The sequence below is a fragment of the Misgurnus anguillicaudatus genome, chromosome 5, assembly GCF_027580225.2.
Source record: "Misgurnus anguillicaudatus chromosome 5, ASM2758022v2, whole genome shotgun sequence".
Lineage (NCBI taxonomy): Eukaryota > Metazoa > Chordata > Actinopteri > Cypriniformes > Cobitidae > Misgurnus > Misgurnus anguillicaudatus.
Window position 1 is genome coordinate 12,669,646 of NC_073341.2, and position 16,886 is coordinate 12,686,531.

Consider the following 16,886-nt stretch of genomic DNA (forward strand, 5'->3'; position numbering starts at 1 on the left):
AAACATTATATTTTTGTGATTTTATTTTTATTAAATCTTAAAAGAAGAAACATTATAGATAACTGTTCATAACTTTCCTTGCTCACACCTACCAAGGGCGCCCAAACCTTCAAGCCTTGCTATACATATTTATCTATTTCTTAATGTGACCTCTTTAAAGGAGATCCTTTTTGACATGTTTTTCTGACAGTGTTCAAAAAACACAAGTGTCATAATGATGAATCTGCAAAATATCCATTAATACATTAATAACACAAAGATGAATAAATAATGCTGGAATGTTTTATTGTTGGAATTATTGGCTTATGGCTTCTTTAAAAAATATCATGGTTACCATGAACTGATTCAATCTAAGAAATAAAAATATTACACACTCTTATTACACACATTTATCTCATTTTCAAACAAAATTTCCACGCTAATTTCCTTTATTATGTATTTTAACTCATACTTTAGCAGTGTTCAGACGCTCACCAGCGAGGTTCCCATTACGAGGGATGATCCAGTTATCCAGTTTGACTTTCAGTAAATTCTTCAAAGCTTTCATTGGAAGTTCAACGACCCACACTGATATTGCAAACCTTACAGCTGGGGTCTTTTTTAGCATTAGCAGTGGAGAGGCTCATGAGCTGATGGTGACCTCTGATCTGATCCAAACTGCCATGCTCTAAACGCAAGGGCCCGGTGAACAACACCTCCAGTATGACATCACTGGCATGACAAAACACCGACTCATCTCCGGGTGTGTATGTCAAGAAGGGATTGGATGTGAGGTCCAGTAGCGGGAGGTGACTCTTGCAAAAGCTGTCCCCCTCCGATCCGACTGGGGCCAGCACCAGCACTACATAATGATACGCTGTGTACATGCAGTACAAGTCAGCAAAGTAAAGGTTAGTATTTGGGTTAAGGAGGCGATCAGCAGAAATCTGAAAGCGCAAAGGGCCGTATGGGGAGTCTTTGGGAGGAAGGCCTGTGTCAAATTCAGTGTTGCAGCTGAGGAAGACGCCACGCAGCTTGCCGTTGATGGGAGAGCCGTGACTTCCGCTGTTGTCTTTTAAGGATGGCAGCATTGCGCCTCCACATTCAGACCTAAGACATGAAAAATAACCAGACATTCAAAAGTCAAAACTAAGATATTCATCAATAGTTTTCATCATCTTTCATCGATAAAAGTAAACATTAAATGGCCATTGTTTATCTTACTGATGTTATCTAATGTAATAGTTATCTAGGAATATTCAATAAAGAAATACAGGACAATGCATTAAATAGATTTTGAAAAATGGGTATGTCATACCAATACATTATTCCAGCACAAATGCTTATCTTTCAAAATATTTTTGAATACATTATGGTGGCTTGTCAGAGATAGTCAGTTAGAGCATTGTGTTAGCAACTGAAAAATCCATAAGACCATAAGCTGGTAGCTGGTTTAAGCTGGTCCTCCCAGCCTGGCAAAGCTGGTCAAGCTGGTGAGTCAGCTGGTGTCCCAGCCTGACCAGCTAAGACCAGCTAGACCAGCTTAAAAAGTGACCAAAACACAGCTAGACCAGCTTGCTACAGCAAAACTACAGCTAAAACCAGCTCACCAGCTTAAGCTGGTCTTAGCTGGATTTTTCAATAGGGTAGGAAACACACTGATGAAAATGTACAACTTAAATGAACTGTAAGTTGCTTTCAAAATTTATACACAAAAATTCTAGTATGTCTGTTAAATGTAAATTCATTGCAGAGGTCAGGTGGTACAGCTAGAACGTCAAAGTGTGCAACTACTATAAATAGCATGAAAACATTAAGGTAAATAATTTTAATAACCTAATAATAATTTTAGATTTAATAAATGGTAGCTAAGGTTGTCTATAATTGTTATCATACTTTTTTAAATTATTAATATTTTATTTTTTATAATTCTCAAATGTTCGTTTTATGGTACAGTTATTGATATTGTATTCGGTAATATTGTTGTAAAATGTATAAAAAAGATTCTAGTAGACGTCTGTTAAATGTGAATTCATTGCAGAGGTCAGCATGCAACCAGAAAGTCAAAGTGTGCAACTGAATCACATGAAAATATTAAGCTAAATAATTTGAATAAACTAATAATAATTCTAGATTTAATAAATGCAAGCTAAGGTTGTCTATAATTGTTATCATACTTTTTTTAAACTATTATAATTTTTTTATAATTCTCAAATGTTCATTTATGATACAGTTATTGATATTGTATTTGGTAATATTACTGTAAAATTTATACAAAAAAATATTCTAGTACAGATAGATGTCTGTTAAATGTAAATTCATTGCAGAGGTCAGGTGGTGCAACCAGAAAGTCAAAGTGTGCAACTAAATCACATGAAAATATTAAGCTAAATAATTTTAATGCCACTATCAAATAAACAAACAATCAGCATGACACAGGGAGCGCATTAAATCTTATCTGGTAAATAGACAATGATTGTTTGTACCACCTGACACATCAAAATATTGTGAAAATAATAAAAATTTACTAAAATGTTGTTCAATAAACAAAACCTTTTAGGACATAGTTCCTTACTCAAAAATATGCATTACATCCATTTTTAAAATAGAGGGTAAATGTCCGAAAAACTATACACCATTTTATCAGATTATAATCTATTTATTAGGACATTAAAATGTGCAATAATAGTATGCTAATATCATTTTCTGTTTTTGTCTTTGTCATACATATAAAGCTGGTGTGGAACATTATGGGGCGGTTTCCCTGACAGGGTTTAGGTTAATCCAGGCCATATTAATATTAGGTCAGTTTTTACCTTACAAAAACACTACAGGTGTGCATCTTAAAAAACAATGTCAACAAAATACGTAAAAATGAAACAGGACAAGGTGTTTATAAATTAATGCATCTCAAACATGCATTTTACTCTGGGACTAGGATAAGCCCTGTCGGGAAAACCGTCCCTATAAAAAGTGCTTTATGAATACAATTCACTTGACTATAGTGACATTAAAGTACTGCAAAATTCAAGCGATTAATTATATTTTAATAAATAAATATGTATGACAAAAAATATCTTCAGACATACACAGATGAATCACACACAGTAAGATCAAGAATATGTGGACAGAAAGTAAATAAGTCAATTTTGATTTCCTACTGACTGATATTAAATTTACATGCACCAGAGCAAAACATTACACAGTGACGTCTGTAAAGCGACAGAGATCCTGAGGATAATCGATGACACGAACCTCACATAATGAAAGTATTCAGGATGCTGATTTCGATAGAACACAGAGAACCTGAGAGGTCTCCCAGCAATCGCCTGGGCTTTGTCTAAGAGCTGCTGCAGATGTTCGATGGCATAATCTGCAAGAAAAAAATCTACTGAAAACATTGCACATCTAAACCGAAGTGAACTTCCAATCTGTTTTTATTTTTATCAGTCTGACTAAATTGATCTCAAACAAATACCTTTTATGAGAAAATGGTCCCATGCTGACAGACACCTGTATAAAGTTCCTAATTCGTATCATTTACACTCACCTAAAGGATTATTAGGAACACCATACTAATTCTGTGTTTGACCCCCTTTCGCCTTCAGAACTGGCTTAATTCTACGTGGCATTGATTCAACAAGGTGCTGAAAGCATTCTTTAGAAATGTTGGCCCATATTGATAGGATAGCACGAAGCTCCCATACCACCACATCCCAAAAATGCTCTATTGGGTTGAGATCTGGTGACTGTGGGGGCCATCTTAGTACAGTGAACTCATTGTCATGTTCAAGAAACCAATTTGAAATGATTCCAGCTTTGTGACATGGTGCATTATCCTGCTGAAAGTAGCATCAGAGGATGAGTATATGGTGGTCATAAAGGAATGGACATGGTCAGAAACAATGCTCAGGTAGGCCGTGGCATTTAAACAATGACCAATTGGCACTAAGGGGCCTAAAGTGTGCCATGAAAACATCCCCCACACCATTACACCAGCAGCCTGCACAATGATAACAAGGCATGATGGATCCATGTTCTCATTCTGTTTACGCCAAATTTTGACTCTACCATCTGAATGTCTCAACAGAAATCGAGACTCATCAGACCAGGCAACTGTCCAATTTTGGTGAGCTCGTGCCTCTTTTTCCTATTTGTAGTGGAGATGAGTGGTACCCGGTGGGGTCTTCTGCTGTTGTAGCCCTGCCGCCTCAAGGTTGTGTGTGTTGTGGCTTCACAAATGCTTTGCTGCATACCTTGGTTGGGAGTGGTTATTTCAGTCAAAGTTGCTCTTCTATCAGCTTGAATCAGTCGGCTCATTCTCCTCTGACCTCTAGCATCAACAAGACATTTTCGCCCACAGGACTGCTGCATACTGGATGTTTTTCCCTTTTCACATCATTCTTTCTAAACCCTAGAAATGGTTGTGCGTGAAAATCCCAGTTAACAAGCAGATTGTGAAATACTCAGACTGGCCCGTCTGGCACCAACCTTTCTTTCCCATTCTGACATTCAGTTTGTCTTGACCAGGACCACACCCCTAAATGCATTGAAGCAACTGCCATGTGATTGGTTGATTGGATAATTGCATAAATGAGAAATTGAACAGGTGTTCCTAATAATCCTTTAGGTGAGTGTATGTATACATTTGGTAGCCATATGAGGTACTGTACTCTTTTCGTGCGCATAATACTTGATGTCATTGTACAAATAACTGTTATTCATCACAAAAGCCAATTAAAGCTCTGTCATTTCATCTCTACTTACCTCCAGTGCAGAACTCCACTATTTGACTCCATTCAGACACTTGATAGTCTCCATCAGGCTGTCTGATGGCAGTCTGCACAGCGACACAGTACTCAGTACGAGGACTCAGGAACCAGTGACCTCTCACCGCCATCGGTAACGGCACTGCCTTTGCCACAAGTTTAGTTGGGACATCCTGACAAGCCAAACACAAGAGGGTGCTGTCAGTCATTTGGATCATGTGGGTTTTTGTTTTGCTCTGTACTAACACTTTATTTTTGTTATCCATACGCCACGGCCCAAAATGACGGACTTACCCCCTGCACTTTTAAAAGACGCTTGCAATGTTTGCTTCCCCAAAGACATTGTATCTCACATTAATAAACAGCTCTATCAATGTTAAATAGTCTTTTTATGGAGGTCTGGTCTTCTGTCAAACACAACCTATAATGAAATGGTCAGAAGGTGCATAACCATAGCAACGCCCTTAGAGGGTCCTTTAAGTTTTTATCTGTAATGTAATATTCGAGCCGTGACTGTGTCAGATGTAATCTGAACGGTATTTAGTGCCAGCTTTAGTCTGTAATTTTGTCCTCCTCAGTATTACTTTCACACTATGTAACATCACAAAATCCACCGATTCACCAAATTACCATCTGTTTGGTTTCCTCTCATCACCTGTACAGCAGACAACAAAATTACCATTAAGGCTTATTAGTGCATTGAATGAGATTGTTTTGCAGTGTAATAATCCTTTCATAGGGACGGCTGGTCAATGTTTGGGTCACAATGAGTCATCATTAGGTTTCAGGGGTTTTTGTGCAGTGTTTGTCATGTTCTTGTATTAGAAGTGACATCACAGTAAACCCTGAAGGGTTTGCACCAGGCTGTCAGATGTGCTCATTACCAACACACCTACAGCCACCTCATATTCCCTCAGCCATCTGCCTCTGTGTTGATAATTTTTGATTTTTGCCCTTAATTTAACCTTAGCATTGAAAATTACATTTTAGTGAGGTTCAGCTTAATTTCACCATGAAATCAAAATGCACAAATCTTATTTTTTATTGAAATATCGCAGTTTATAATAAAGAGTTTATTTGTGTACATTTTTTTTTTTTTAAATGATGGCTAGGTAGGATGGGAACTAGACGTCTTCACGTGTCCACTTAGATCTGAAAACCGGAGGTCCAACCAGAGATCCAAGCGGGTTCGGGTCTAAAGGTTTCATGTGTGCCTCGGACACGGGTTGGGTATAATATTAGAGGATATTAAATGTGTTTTTGCAGAACGGACCCGGGGAAACCCGAACTATCTCGAGTGTGTGCATCGAGTTTTTTTCCAACCCCTCATCTGTTTGCCAAGAGCATGTGGTTCATTTTCATTGAGCCAGACCTGAGCCTGCATCGGGTGTGCCTCAGGCCTAGTCCACACGGACACGTTTTTTCACGCGGTTCAGCCGTTCGTCCACACGAAACCGCAGTATCAGGGCACTGAAACCGAGCATATTTGAAAACCCCGGCCAGGGTGAGCTTTTTAAGAAACCCCGGTTACAGTGGTGTCGTGTAGAGAGTAAAACCGGGGGTTTTGCCTTGCAACGTCAGAGTGTGCGCCGTTATCCATTGTGTTTGACGTCAAGATTGTGCGCCGCTGACTGCTTTGTTGATGATTCTGTGCAATGATTAGTTTCGTTTTAGCTAGTAATTTAATGCACACATGTCACCAAAAAATTGCCACTGGGTTGGACTCGGATCAAATTTTCTCTGGTTTGTCTTCCCTGCTGAAAAAAACAGCATACCAGCAAGACCAGCATATGTTGTGTTTTGGTGCTGGTATGCTGGTGACCACCAGCTAAACCAGCATCAAATCAGCATAGACCAGCATAATTCCCATGCTGGTCCATGCAGGTTTGATGCTGTTTTTTTTCAGCAGGGTTGGGTCAGGTCTATTTAAAAAAAAAAACATTTATTTATGCACCTCGGGTTTGGGGAAAAAGTGAAAGAGTAAAAGGTAAAAGCAGAGTGAAAAACAAGCCAGCCCCACTATGTTCCATGCATGATATTCCATTTCACATTTGTCACAATCTGGAAGTTGATCGTGGTCACTTTTTAAAGGCACAATATGTACAATTTCTGCATCAGAATATTCAAAAACTACTAGCGCTGTGTTAAATATTTTGCTTACATGTGTTCGTACATCATCCAGATTTTTTAAACAATGTTTGAATTCACCGTTCACTCTTTCACAGCATAATCCTGTTGTTGCAGTTTAATGACCTCTAGTGGCAAAAGTTACATATTGTGCCTTTAATCAAAGATATAAAGCTGTGGAAAAAATTAAGAGACCACCTCAAGATATTTTTTATAAAATAACTAGAAGACAAATGGAGCAGCAAGCCAAATTGGTTGAGAGGCCACCAGGGTTTCCTTGTGTCTGACTGGTGGGTGCGAAGCTCCAGACTGCACACACGTCAGGGGCATTTAAATTCGGGTACCAAGAAATAACCACTGGGTCGGACTCGAGTCTAATTTTCTCGGGTTTGTCTTGGATCAGGTCTTTAAAAAAAAAACTTTTAATTATGCACATTGTGTTTGGAAAAAAAATATTTGGGTAATTCCGGGTCGGGTAAATGTTTTGTGGACCGGAGAAGACCTCTAGTGGGAGCGCCGTTAACTCCGCCCCCTCAAAGTGTCAGTCTGCCAGTTCCATTTCGAAAGGAAACGCCTGCTTTTCTCCATCTATTCAAAGCAAAGTGGAAAACACAAGCCACACCCATTATTTTCCACGTGTGATATTTTGTTTCAAATACGTCACAACACGGAAGTAAAGTTGATCGCGGTGACTTTTTAAAGGCACAATATGTAAGAAAGATATAAAGCCGTAGAAAAAATTAAGAGACCACCTCAAGATTATTTACATTTTTTCTAAAACTTCTAGAAGACAAATGGAACCATGGGCCAAATTGGTTGCAAGGCCACCAGGGTTTCTTTCTGTCTGACTGGTGGGTGCGGGGCTCCGGACTGCACACATGTCAGGGCCATTTAAATTCGGGTATAACCACTGGGTCGGACTCCGGTCTAATTTTCTCGGGTTTGTCTTGGGGCGGGTCTTTTTTAAAAACATTTATTTATGCACGTCGGATTCGGGAGAAAGTGATTCTGATAATTTCAGGTCTGGTACATTTCTGTGGAGCTGAGAAAACCTCTAGTGGGAGCGTCCATTGACTCCGCACCCTCAAACTGTCAGTCTACCAGATCCATTTCTGATCAAAACGTCTGCTTTTCTCTATCCAATCAAAGCAGAGTGGAAAACACAAGCCACGCCCACTATCTTCCACTCGTGATATTCCGTTTCACATACGTCAAAACACGGATATCGACCCTGGTGACTTTTTTAACTCTTTCACCGCCATGTCAATTAAGAGAAAACGCTTCCCCGCCAATGACGAGATTTTCTGTCTTTCCGCAATACCGCTATTATCCACCAGGTGGCGCCCTTCCGCAACTTTTTAAACCCGGAAGTATTGCCCTATGGCAAGCGGCTGCATATCCGTGCCTGTTTTAAAGATCGCTCTGAATGGGATCTCTCAGTCCGTCACAAAAATGGAATTATCTCAGCTTTTTGCTCAAAATGTGGTGTTTTTGCAGAAACCTACCCATATTCAAAAGCTGATTACAAAAGAACCACTGAAGGTAGGATGAAACGTTTTTTTTTTTTTTTTTAAAGCAGAGGGTCTGTTCTTTCATTTGGTATATTGTATGTTTATATATTTAAAGAACAACATTTTCTGGAAGGCATTAAACTTTGGTGAAAATCATGAAAAACGCTGGTGCTGGCTGGCAACTTTTTTTAAAAACGCTGGCAGTGAAAGAGTTAAAAGCACAATATGTACAATTTCTGCATCAGAATATCTTAAAGCTACTAGCGCCTTGTTATATAGTTTGCTTACATGCGTTCGTACATCATCCAAATTTTTTAAACAATATTGGAATTCAAGGTTCACTCTTTTACACCATAATCAAACTATGCTGTTGTTGCAGTTTAGTGACCTCTAGTGGCGAAAGTTACATATTTTGCCTTTAAAAAAGATATAAAGCTGTGGAAAAATTAAGAGACCACTTAAATATTATTTTAAGTTTTTTCAAAATTACTATTAGGTATGTGTTGAAGTAAAATTATCATTTTTGTTTCATTATGACAACCATCAACGAAATTTCTGCCAAATTCCTAATAAAAATAATGTTTTTATCGGCATTTATTTGAAGATCACTGAAAAAATGAAATGTTTTGCGTTTATATTTATTTTTGAACAACACAATGCTAATGTTTTGCATGTATTTTAATAACAATTCAAAAAAGATTATTTGATAGTCGCAATTCTTAATCACATCTTTCATTTGTCTTGGCATGTGCTCAGTCTTTTTGCTGACTTCATTACTTTGAGGTTTCCTTTTGTTGAGATTTTACAGACAATGGGCAGAAATGTTCACAATACATATAAAAATGAGGATAAAACTCTCTGGTCTCTTAATTTTTTTCCACGGCTGTATTGTTTTATCTAGTTTAGTGTCTGTATGTAGTGCCATGGTCCTCTCATTTCAGTCTGCACGGTTAAATTGACAATAAAGCTCCTTGACCTGAAATGGCTCCTAACAGAATCTGTGTTTTACAAAATAAAGTATTAAATAATTTATCTGTGACAAATGATTAATCTAGAATGAATTTTAACTGATCCTTCAGTTTGGTAAAAAATCGTTTTGTTTGTTTGATGCATGCAAGGAGTGAGCTCTGAAACATTACATGCACTTTATTCATGAGAAAGTCCCCAGGTTGTTTTGGGTAATATATATTCAGCTTACAATCGTAATTGTAAGATTGAGACAGAGTGTAATATGTATAGAAGAGTAAATGTGCACAATACTGACTCTGTGCTTAAAGCGATTCTGTTCACTGCCCTCTTTGCGACTCAAATCGATGAAATAATGCGTCACTCGGGCGATGTCTTCGTGGGCCATTTCCCAGGCTATCCGGAACGAGTCACAGGACACCTCGCTGATTTGAATATTATGGGGTGTAGAGAGGAGCTCCATCTCAGCCATCACCTACAAGCAATAATAAAACCTGTCAAAGCAAGAGAGAAAGCAATCACTGATGAAATTCAGTCTTTAGTTGAATCTAAGCACTATTTCTATACAGTATAAATGATTGTGGTCAATTCCTTGTGATCTCATTTTGGCACCAAATGTACTGTAGACATCAACTAGCATCTCAGAGGATGGATAACAGATGAAATCCAGATTTGTGTAGGTGAAGTGTTGATATGATCAACTGCTTGCATCAATGATGTGTGTTTACTGCACTGAGTATGTGTGAAGTGAAGTGAATGAGCCAGGCTGTTGTGTTTGATGAGCTGTCATATGCTGTTCCTGTGACCGGTGAACCCTAGAGTAATGTGAAGTCACAAATCTATTATCTGCCCCTGTGCTCACAAGATAGGCCCTCTGAGATGAAGAGCAAGAGCGCGCGCGTGAGAGAGAGAGAGGGAGATAGATTTATCAGCGCCTCTCTCTCCTTCACCTTTAACTACCCCACAGCTCACATCTCTCACATTAGTTGTCCTTTACAGTTGGCTCTGTAATATGTTCCTAACCCCGTCATGTATCCCCTAAAACTAACTATGATTGTACATGAAACAAGTATTTACATTACAGTATAAGAAATTATCTACAGCAGTATCCTCTGTAAACAAATAACGCTAACATTTTAAAGGGGACATTTCACAAGACATTTTAAAATGTCAAATAAATCTTTGGTGTCCCCACAGTACATATGTGAAGTTTGAGCTCAAAATGCCATATAGATAATTTATTATAGCATGTTAAAATTGACACTTTGTAGGTGTGAACTTATTTGGGTGTGTCTTTTAAAATGCAAATGAGCTGATCTCTATACTAAATGGCAGTGCCGTGAATGGATAGTGCAGATTAAGGGGCAGTATTATCCCCTTCTGACATCACAAGGGGAGCCAAATTTCAATGAGGTATTTTTTCACATGCTTGCAGAGAATCGTTTACTAAAACGAACTTACTGGGTTGATCTTTTACACATTTTCTAGGTTGATGGAAGCACCGAGGACCCAATTATAGCACTTAAACAAGGAAAAAGTCAGATTTTCATGATATGTCCCCTTTAAGTAGTTTCAGTTTTAAGGGCTTTTTCTCAATATGCTCCCTTTTCCTTAGCACGCACTTGTGCAAGCTTCGCTATCTAGACCTCTTTTTTGGACAGTCAAAGAGGCATTGCGTCAAGAAAGTGCAAACTTGTAGGCAGACCGTGAGTGTTTAGGGTACCATCTGGAACAGGGCCTTAGCCATTTTTGTGTTTGCTTTACAAAACCTGGTCCAAAGGTAATATTTAATGTATATATGAAGTGTCCTGGTATTGGTGTCCTTTTAAAGGTTAAAGGAATAGTCTACTCATTTTCAATATTAAAATATGTTATTACCTTAACTAAGAATTGTTGATACATCCCTCTACCATCTGTGTGCATGCTTTTCTAAGCGGATTTAAAAGAGGAACTATATTGTATGGCGTAATAGTACTTTTGGGAGTACTTCGACTCGGCGCAGTAACACCCTCCCTCTCCCATTATGAGAGTGAGAAGGGGAGCGGACTTTTCAGGCGAGTCGAAGTACTCCCAAAAGTGCTATTACGCCATAAAATATAGTTCCTCTTTTAAATCCGCTTAGAAAAGCGCTACGTTTTATTTTGTACCACCAAACTTGCTCGTATAACTACTCGTCTTAAATAGGAAAAACGTTGATGTGTTTGGTCACTTCTAACTTTATCTCTAAATGGTACCATTGAATGAATGGGGCTAAGCTAAATGCTATCGTAGCGTCGCAGCGCGCTCCAGCGCTTACGTGCACGCACACAGATGATAGAGGGATGTATCAACAATTCTTAGTTAAGGTAATAACATATTTTAATATTGAAAATTAGTAGACTATTCCTTTAATGCCCTATTGATAACTTAGGACCATTTTTGACCAATTTGTAGAAAAGTTACCACATTTGACATTCTCCCTCATCAAACTGCATGTCTGATACTGAGCAAATAAAGTAGATCCACTTTTTCTAATCTGCAACATAACGTACGCTTAAAGCTCAACTATGTAGATTTTTAGCAGCATCTAGCAGTGAGATTATGAATTGCAACTAACAGCTCAGTCTACAGCTCACCCCTCCATTTCGAAACGCATAGAGAAGCTACGGTAGCTGCCACAGGTAAAACATGTCATCATCATCTGAGACAACGTAGTAATGAAGTGCGCTCAGAGCAGTTTATCAGTTTAGGGCTACTGTAGAAATATGACGCAGACTTTCATGTAAGGGAACCCGCTGTGTATGGAGATAAAAACAGTCATTACGTACAGTTTATTATTTAAAGGGACAATAAGTAGGATTTACCCCCATCTAGTGGTGAAATTGTATTTTGCATTTAAACGAATAGTGCTCTCTAGCGCCTCGCTTTTCCAAATGCGTGTTGCAATTACGGCAGCCGTTATGAACTCACTGATCTTCTTGTCCGTTTCAGCTAGTTCACGTATTCTGAATGAAAACGCGTTGTGGAAACACGTTGGTAGGCTAGTGCTTTTTGTCCCTCTCTGCTATTATAGTTTATCAATACGGGGGAACGATATGGATGCCTCCTTGGACTTACCCATTCAATGTAAATAAAGAGAAGAAATTCTAAAGGCAGATCACTGACAAAGGTCATTTGACACCAACGAGGACATTTTTAAAAATAAAGACATTGATTTTGATTAATAAAACACTTAAAACCCTACTTAATGTCCCTTTAAGGTCTTTATACAGCACTGAAAATGTAGTTATGTGTATTATATTTAGTGCTGGGCAAAGATTAATCGCGATTAATCGCATACAAAATAAAAGTGATTTTTTGCATAATATATGTGCGTGTACTGTGCCTAATAATTGTGTATAATTTAACCACACACACATTCATATATTCATTTCAGAATTGTTTTACTTATATATAATTGTTTTTAATTTATTTTTAATATAGAATATATAAAAATATAAATAAATATATATAAACATGTAAATGTTTCTTAAATACATACATGAATGTGTGTGTATTTATTTATACATAATAATTACACACAGCACATACTCATATATTATGCCAAAAATCACTTTTATTTTGTATGCGATTAATCGCGATTAATCTTGGCCCAGCACTAATTATATTGCATTTCTATCCTTCTAGAAGTTACACAATGCATCTTTAAATTCTAGTTTAGGCATTTAGGCAAAGTCCTCCATATGGACTAATGCTAACACAATGTTTTCTAATGTGCAGTAGGTGCCAATGCCAAATGTTGACTCGCATCTACTGTACTGTAATGTAAGTGTTGGATAGCACAAATGTGTGGTCTTATTAATATTCATCCAGAAAATTAGAATATGTTTTACAGCAAGTATTTCACACATGGATGCTTTCACTCAGAGATCGGCGTGTGTGTGTGTGTGTGTGTGTGTGTGTGTGTGTGTGTGTGTGTGTGTGTGTGTGTGTGTGTGTGTGTGTGTGTGTGTGTATGTGGCCTTAAGGGATCATCTGCTCTGCCTCATGGTGAATCTTTAAACATTAATTAAAAAAACTTTTAAATGCCCACCCACCCTCATTATCTGTTTTCACATTACATGCAGTATCACATAGTGCAACAAGACGGCAGCGCAGGATCCTAGCCCCAGACTAAAATGCACGTTTTGAGCTGCCTTAATTTTAAAATATCTTGTACTGAAACCTAAAAGGCAAGGTCCATGATCTCTGAAAGCCAGTGTTGACATTTAAAATCACAATCACGCCCCTACCCCAATGGAATCTGGACCTTCTTTTCATAGACCCGCCCCACGCATAGGCACCCAGGAAACGATATCGGTTAGTAGACACGCCCCTTACTGCATGTATGTTTTAGACTCCCTTTTCCAAAGCGTTTTTTAAAAATTGTGCACCCTGCCTTTAACAAATATCAGTGCCATTGTTTTGTCTCAAGATGCACACCAGTATTGTTTTTTGTTTGTTTATAAAAACTACCTGTCCTAATAACAATAAGGCCTAAACCAGGATTAATCCAGTCCAGGAAACCAACCAGTTTAAATATCATTGAAGCACATTACACTCTTAAAGGAGACATATCATGAAAATCTGACTTTTTCCGTGTTTAAGTGCTATGATTGGGTCCCCAGTCCTTCTATCAAGTTAAATAATACCACCCCTTAATCTGCACTATCCAACCAGGCCACTGGCTTTAAGTACAGAGATCAGCTCATTTGCATTTTAAAGGACACACCCCAAAACAGCACATTTTGCTCACACCTGCAAAGTGTCAATTTTAACATGCTATAATAAATTATCCATATGGTATTTTAAGATAGAACTTCACATACATACTTTGGGGACACCAAAGATTTATTTGACATCTTAAAAAAGTCTTGTGAAATGTCCCCTTTAAAATAAAGGTGCTACACGATGCAATATAAGGAGCATTTTGGCTTTTTTACAATGGAAAAGCATTATTTAGATTTAAAAAACGGTAAGAAAATGCTTCTTCTATGGTGTCGCTGAAAATTATCTTTCATAGCACCCTTATTTTTAAGAGTGCAGCTCCCCAGATTGCTCCCTTTTATTCAAGGGGAATGTAGGCCATGATAAATATCATCAGAGGATTTGCTTCAAAGCTGCAAAACACACACACACACACACACACACACACACACACACACACACACACACACGCACGCACACACATGCACACACACGCGCACGCACGCACGCGCACGCACGCACGCGCACACACACACACACACACACAGAGCTCTCCTCTTACAAGTCTCTGGGTTCCTCACTATAGTGTTTGCACAGATCAAGCTGACACATTTTTCCTAAAAAACTTTTTTTGGGACCATTAAGCTGTTATATACTTTAACATTATTTTCATTCACCTTCTTTTTCCTCATTAAAAAGTCTCAATTCATTTCTTACTTTTGATTTTGGGGTTAAACCTGATGTTCATGGCAGGCTGAAACTCACTCAAGCAATACTAAACCATAACCATACTAAACATCTGCAATGCCCTTTGAAAAAAATAATCTGTTTACTGTTAAGGAAGACATATGACTACAAAATAGTTAAAATGGTTGATCATATGAACACCATTTCAGTTAGCGTATATACAGTAAACAAATCTTTGCTTTAAATGAAGACTTAACTACAGTGTATGGCTGACATGCACTAATATTAACATGTGTATACTCTACATTTTATTGGGTCACACAGAGAAACGAGTAACATTTACACACGATGAGACTTTCAGAATGGGTTCGTGGACAAATGTTGCTATCTGAAATAAATGTGCAGTGTGAGTAAATCAGTGAGAGGATTCATCCTCTGAAATGAACCATCAGATGGAGAACACAAGAGTCTGTGTTGAATCTCAGAGTATTAATGACTCTGTCATGGTTCAGGTTTCTCATCATGAGTGGATCTTGTACTGTATGGATCTGCAATGCAGCCCTGTGGTGCAAGCATGGTGTGTATATTTTCACTATGAAGACTTAAAAGAAATCACACTTTTAAACATGCAATAATCGGATTATCTGTGTCTGTACACTAAATCATCATCTAGGATGGTGAAAGCCTACAAAGCAGCCCTGTCATCAATTCAGTGCAGTTGAGAGAAAAACAGCAATTTTGAAAATTGTGAAAGAGCATTATATAATATATTATAAAAGACTGACCAATATACTGGATGGATGATATATTGGCTTAAATTTTGATCAGAATTGGTCAATGACCGTTCTTAGCAATTCCAGTGTCTATTACAAAATTCACCAACAATCTTGTTTATAATAATTTCTTACATTTACACATAATTACATGTATTTTATAAATCTGCTGTTTTAGCAGGTCCTGAATACATTTTAAATGCACAACTAACTAAAATGCAAATGCAACTCACAATAAATAACATTAAACCTCTAAATATAAATATTTTTTAGATATGAAGAATGGAAATATGTATAGACATATGTGTGCACTTTATTTTTAGGTTAATATGGCACAAAGAGCACAACAACAACAACACCACACAGTTTGACAGTCACACAGTTCCTTAGACAACGATTAAAAATGAAAGACGTACCTCTGTGCAGTGACAACAAACAGCTGTGACAAAACAGGGAAGATTTCACAGTCGCAGTCTACACGAATTTGAGCCTTCGTATTTTTCTCTCTCTTTAGAGCTGCTAACATGGATGAAAACTGAGCATTTGCTTCTGTCTGCTCTATCTCTCTCTCTCTCTCTCTCTCTCTCCTTCAGCTGTATAAGAAATTAATAGGCATGAGAAAGTGCAGCATCAATGAACCATAAAAGTGATATAGCAAGCTATTCAGACAACTGCCAAACACACACATTATATAACATATTCACTTAGCATTTATGTCTTCAAGTCTGAACTCAATTTGCATCACATAACTACAATTTTAGACAGAGGAAATGTGGCAACATTCAATTTGAGTGATGACACTTTGGCATATACTCACTTAAGTTCACTTAAGTAGGATACAATTTGGAAGATATTATTCCCAAGTACTGATAGTTATTAAAGATAGCACAACATGGCAAAACTACTTAAAGGGATCATTAAAAATCGTTCACCAAAAAATGATTGATGTATATAATATAGGGCTGTCAAAAGATTAATCACGATTAATCGCATACAAAATAAAAGTTTGTGTTTGCATAATATATTTCTGTGTGTTGTGTGTAATTATTAGCCACACATGAATATATGTACACATGTATACATTTAAGAAAAATAAATTATGTATATATGTTTTAAATATAACATCAATTATATCAAAATCTAAATCTATATATATATATATATATATATATATATGAAAATGTTTCTAAAATACATGAGATATACAAAATAATTACACACAGCGCACACACATATATTATGCAAACATAAACTTTTATTTTGTATGTGATTAATCATGATTAAAGGGACAGTAAGTAGGATTTACCCCCATCTAGTGGTGAAATTGTATTTTGCATTCAAACGAATAG

The 16,886-nt window shown here is 37.5% G+C and overlaps 1 protein-coding gene across 2 annotated transcripts; it reads right to left on the bottom strand.

Annotated features, from left to right (window-relative positions):
* Positions 1-398: 398 nt before the first annotated feature.
* Positions 399-16,110, bottom strand: LOC129413883 (phytanoyl-CoA hydroxylase-interacting protein). Of its 2 annotated transcripts, none has more exons than XM_055167689.2 (5): positions 15,954-16,110; positions 9,651-9,827; positions 4,747-4,921; positions 3,235-3,352; positions 399-1,089 (listed from the first exon to the last, which is right to left on the bottom strand). In XM_055167689.2, the coding sequence occupies exons 2-5, from the start codon at positions 9,822-9,824 to the stop codon at positions 555-557; spliced, it is 1,002 nt and encodes a 333-aa protein (XP_055023664.2). In that variant the 5' UTR covers positions 9,825-9,827; positions 15,954-16,110; the 3' UTR covers positions 399-554. The 2 variants fall into 2 exon arrangements, with proteins under 2 accessions (XP_055023664.2, XP_055023663.2); XM_055167688.2 differs by having other exon boundaries at positions 9,651-9,846; positions 15,954-16,109.
* Between the last annotated feature and the right edge of the window lie 776 nt (positions 16,111-16,886).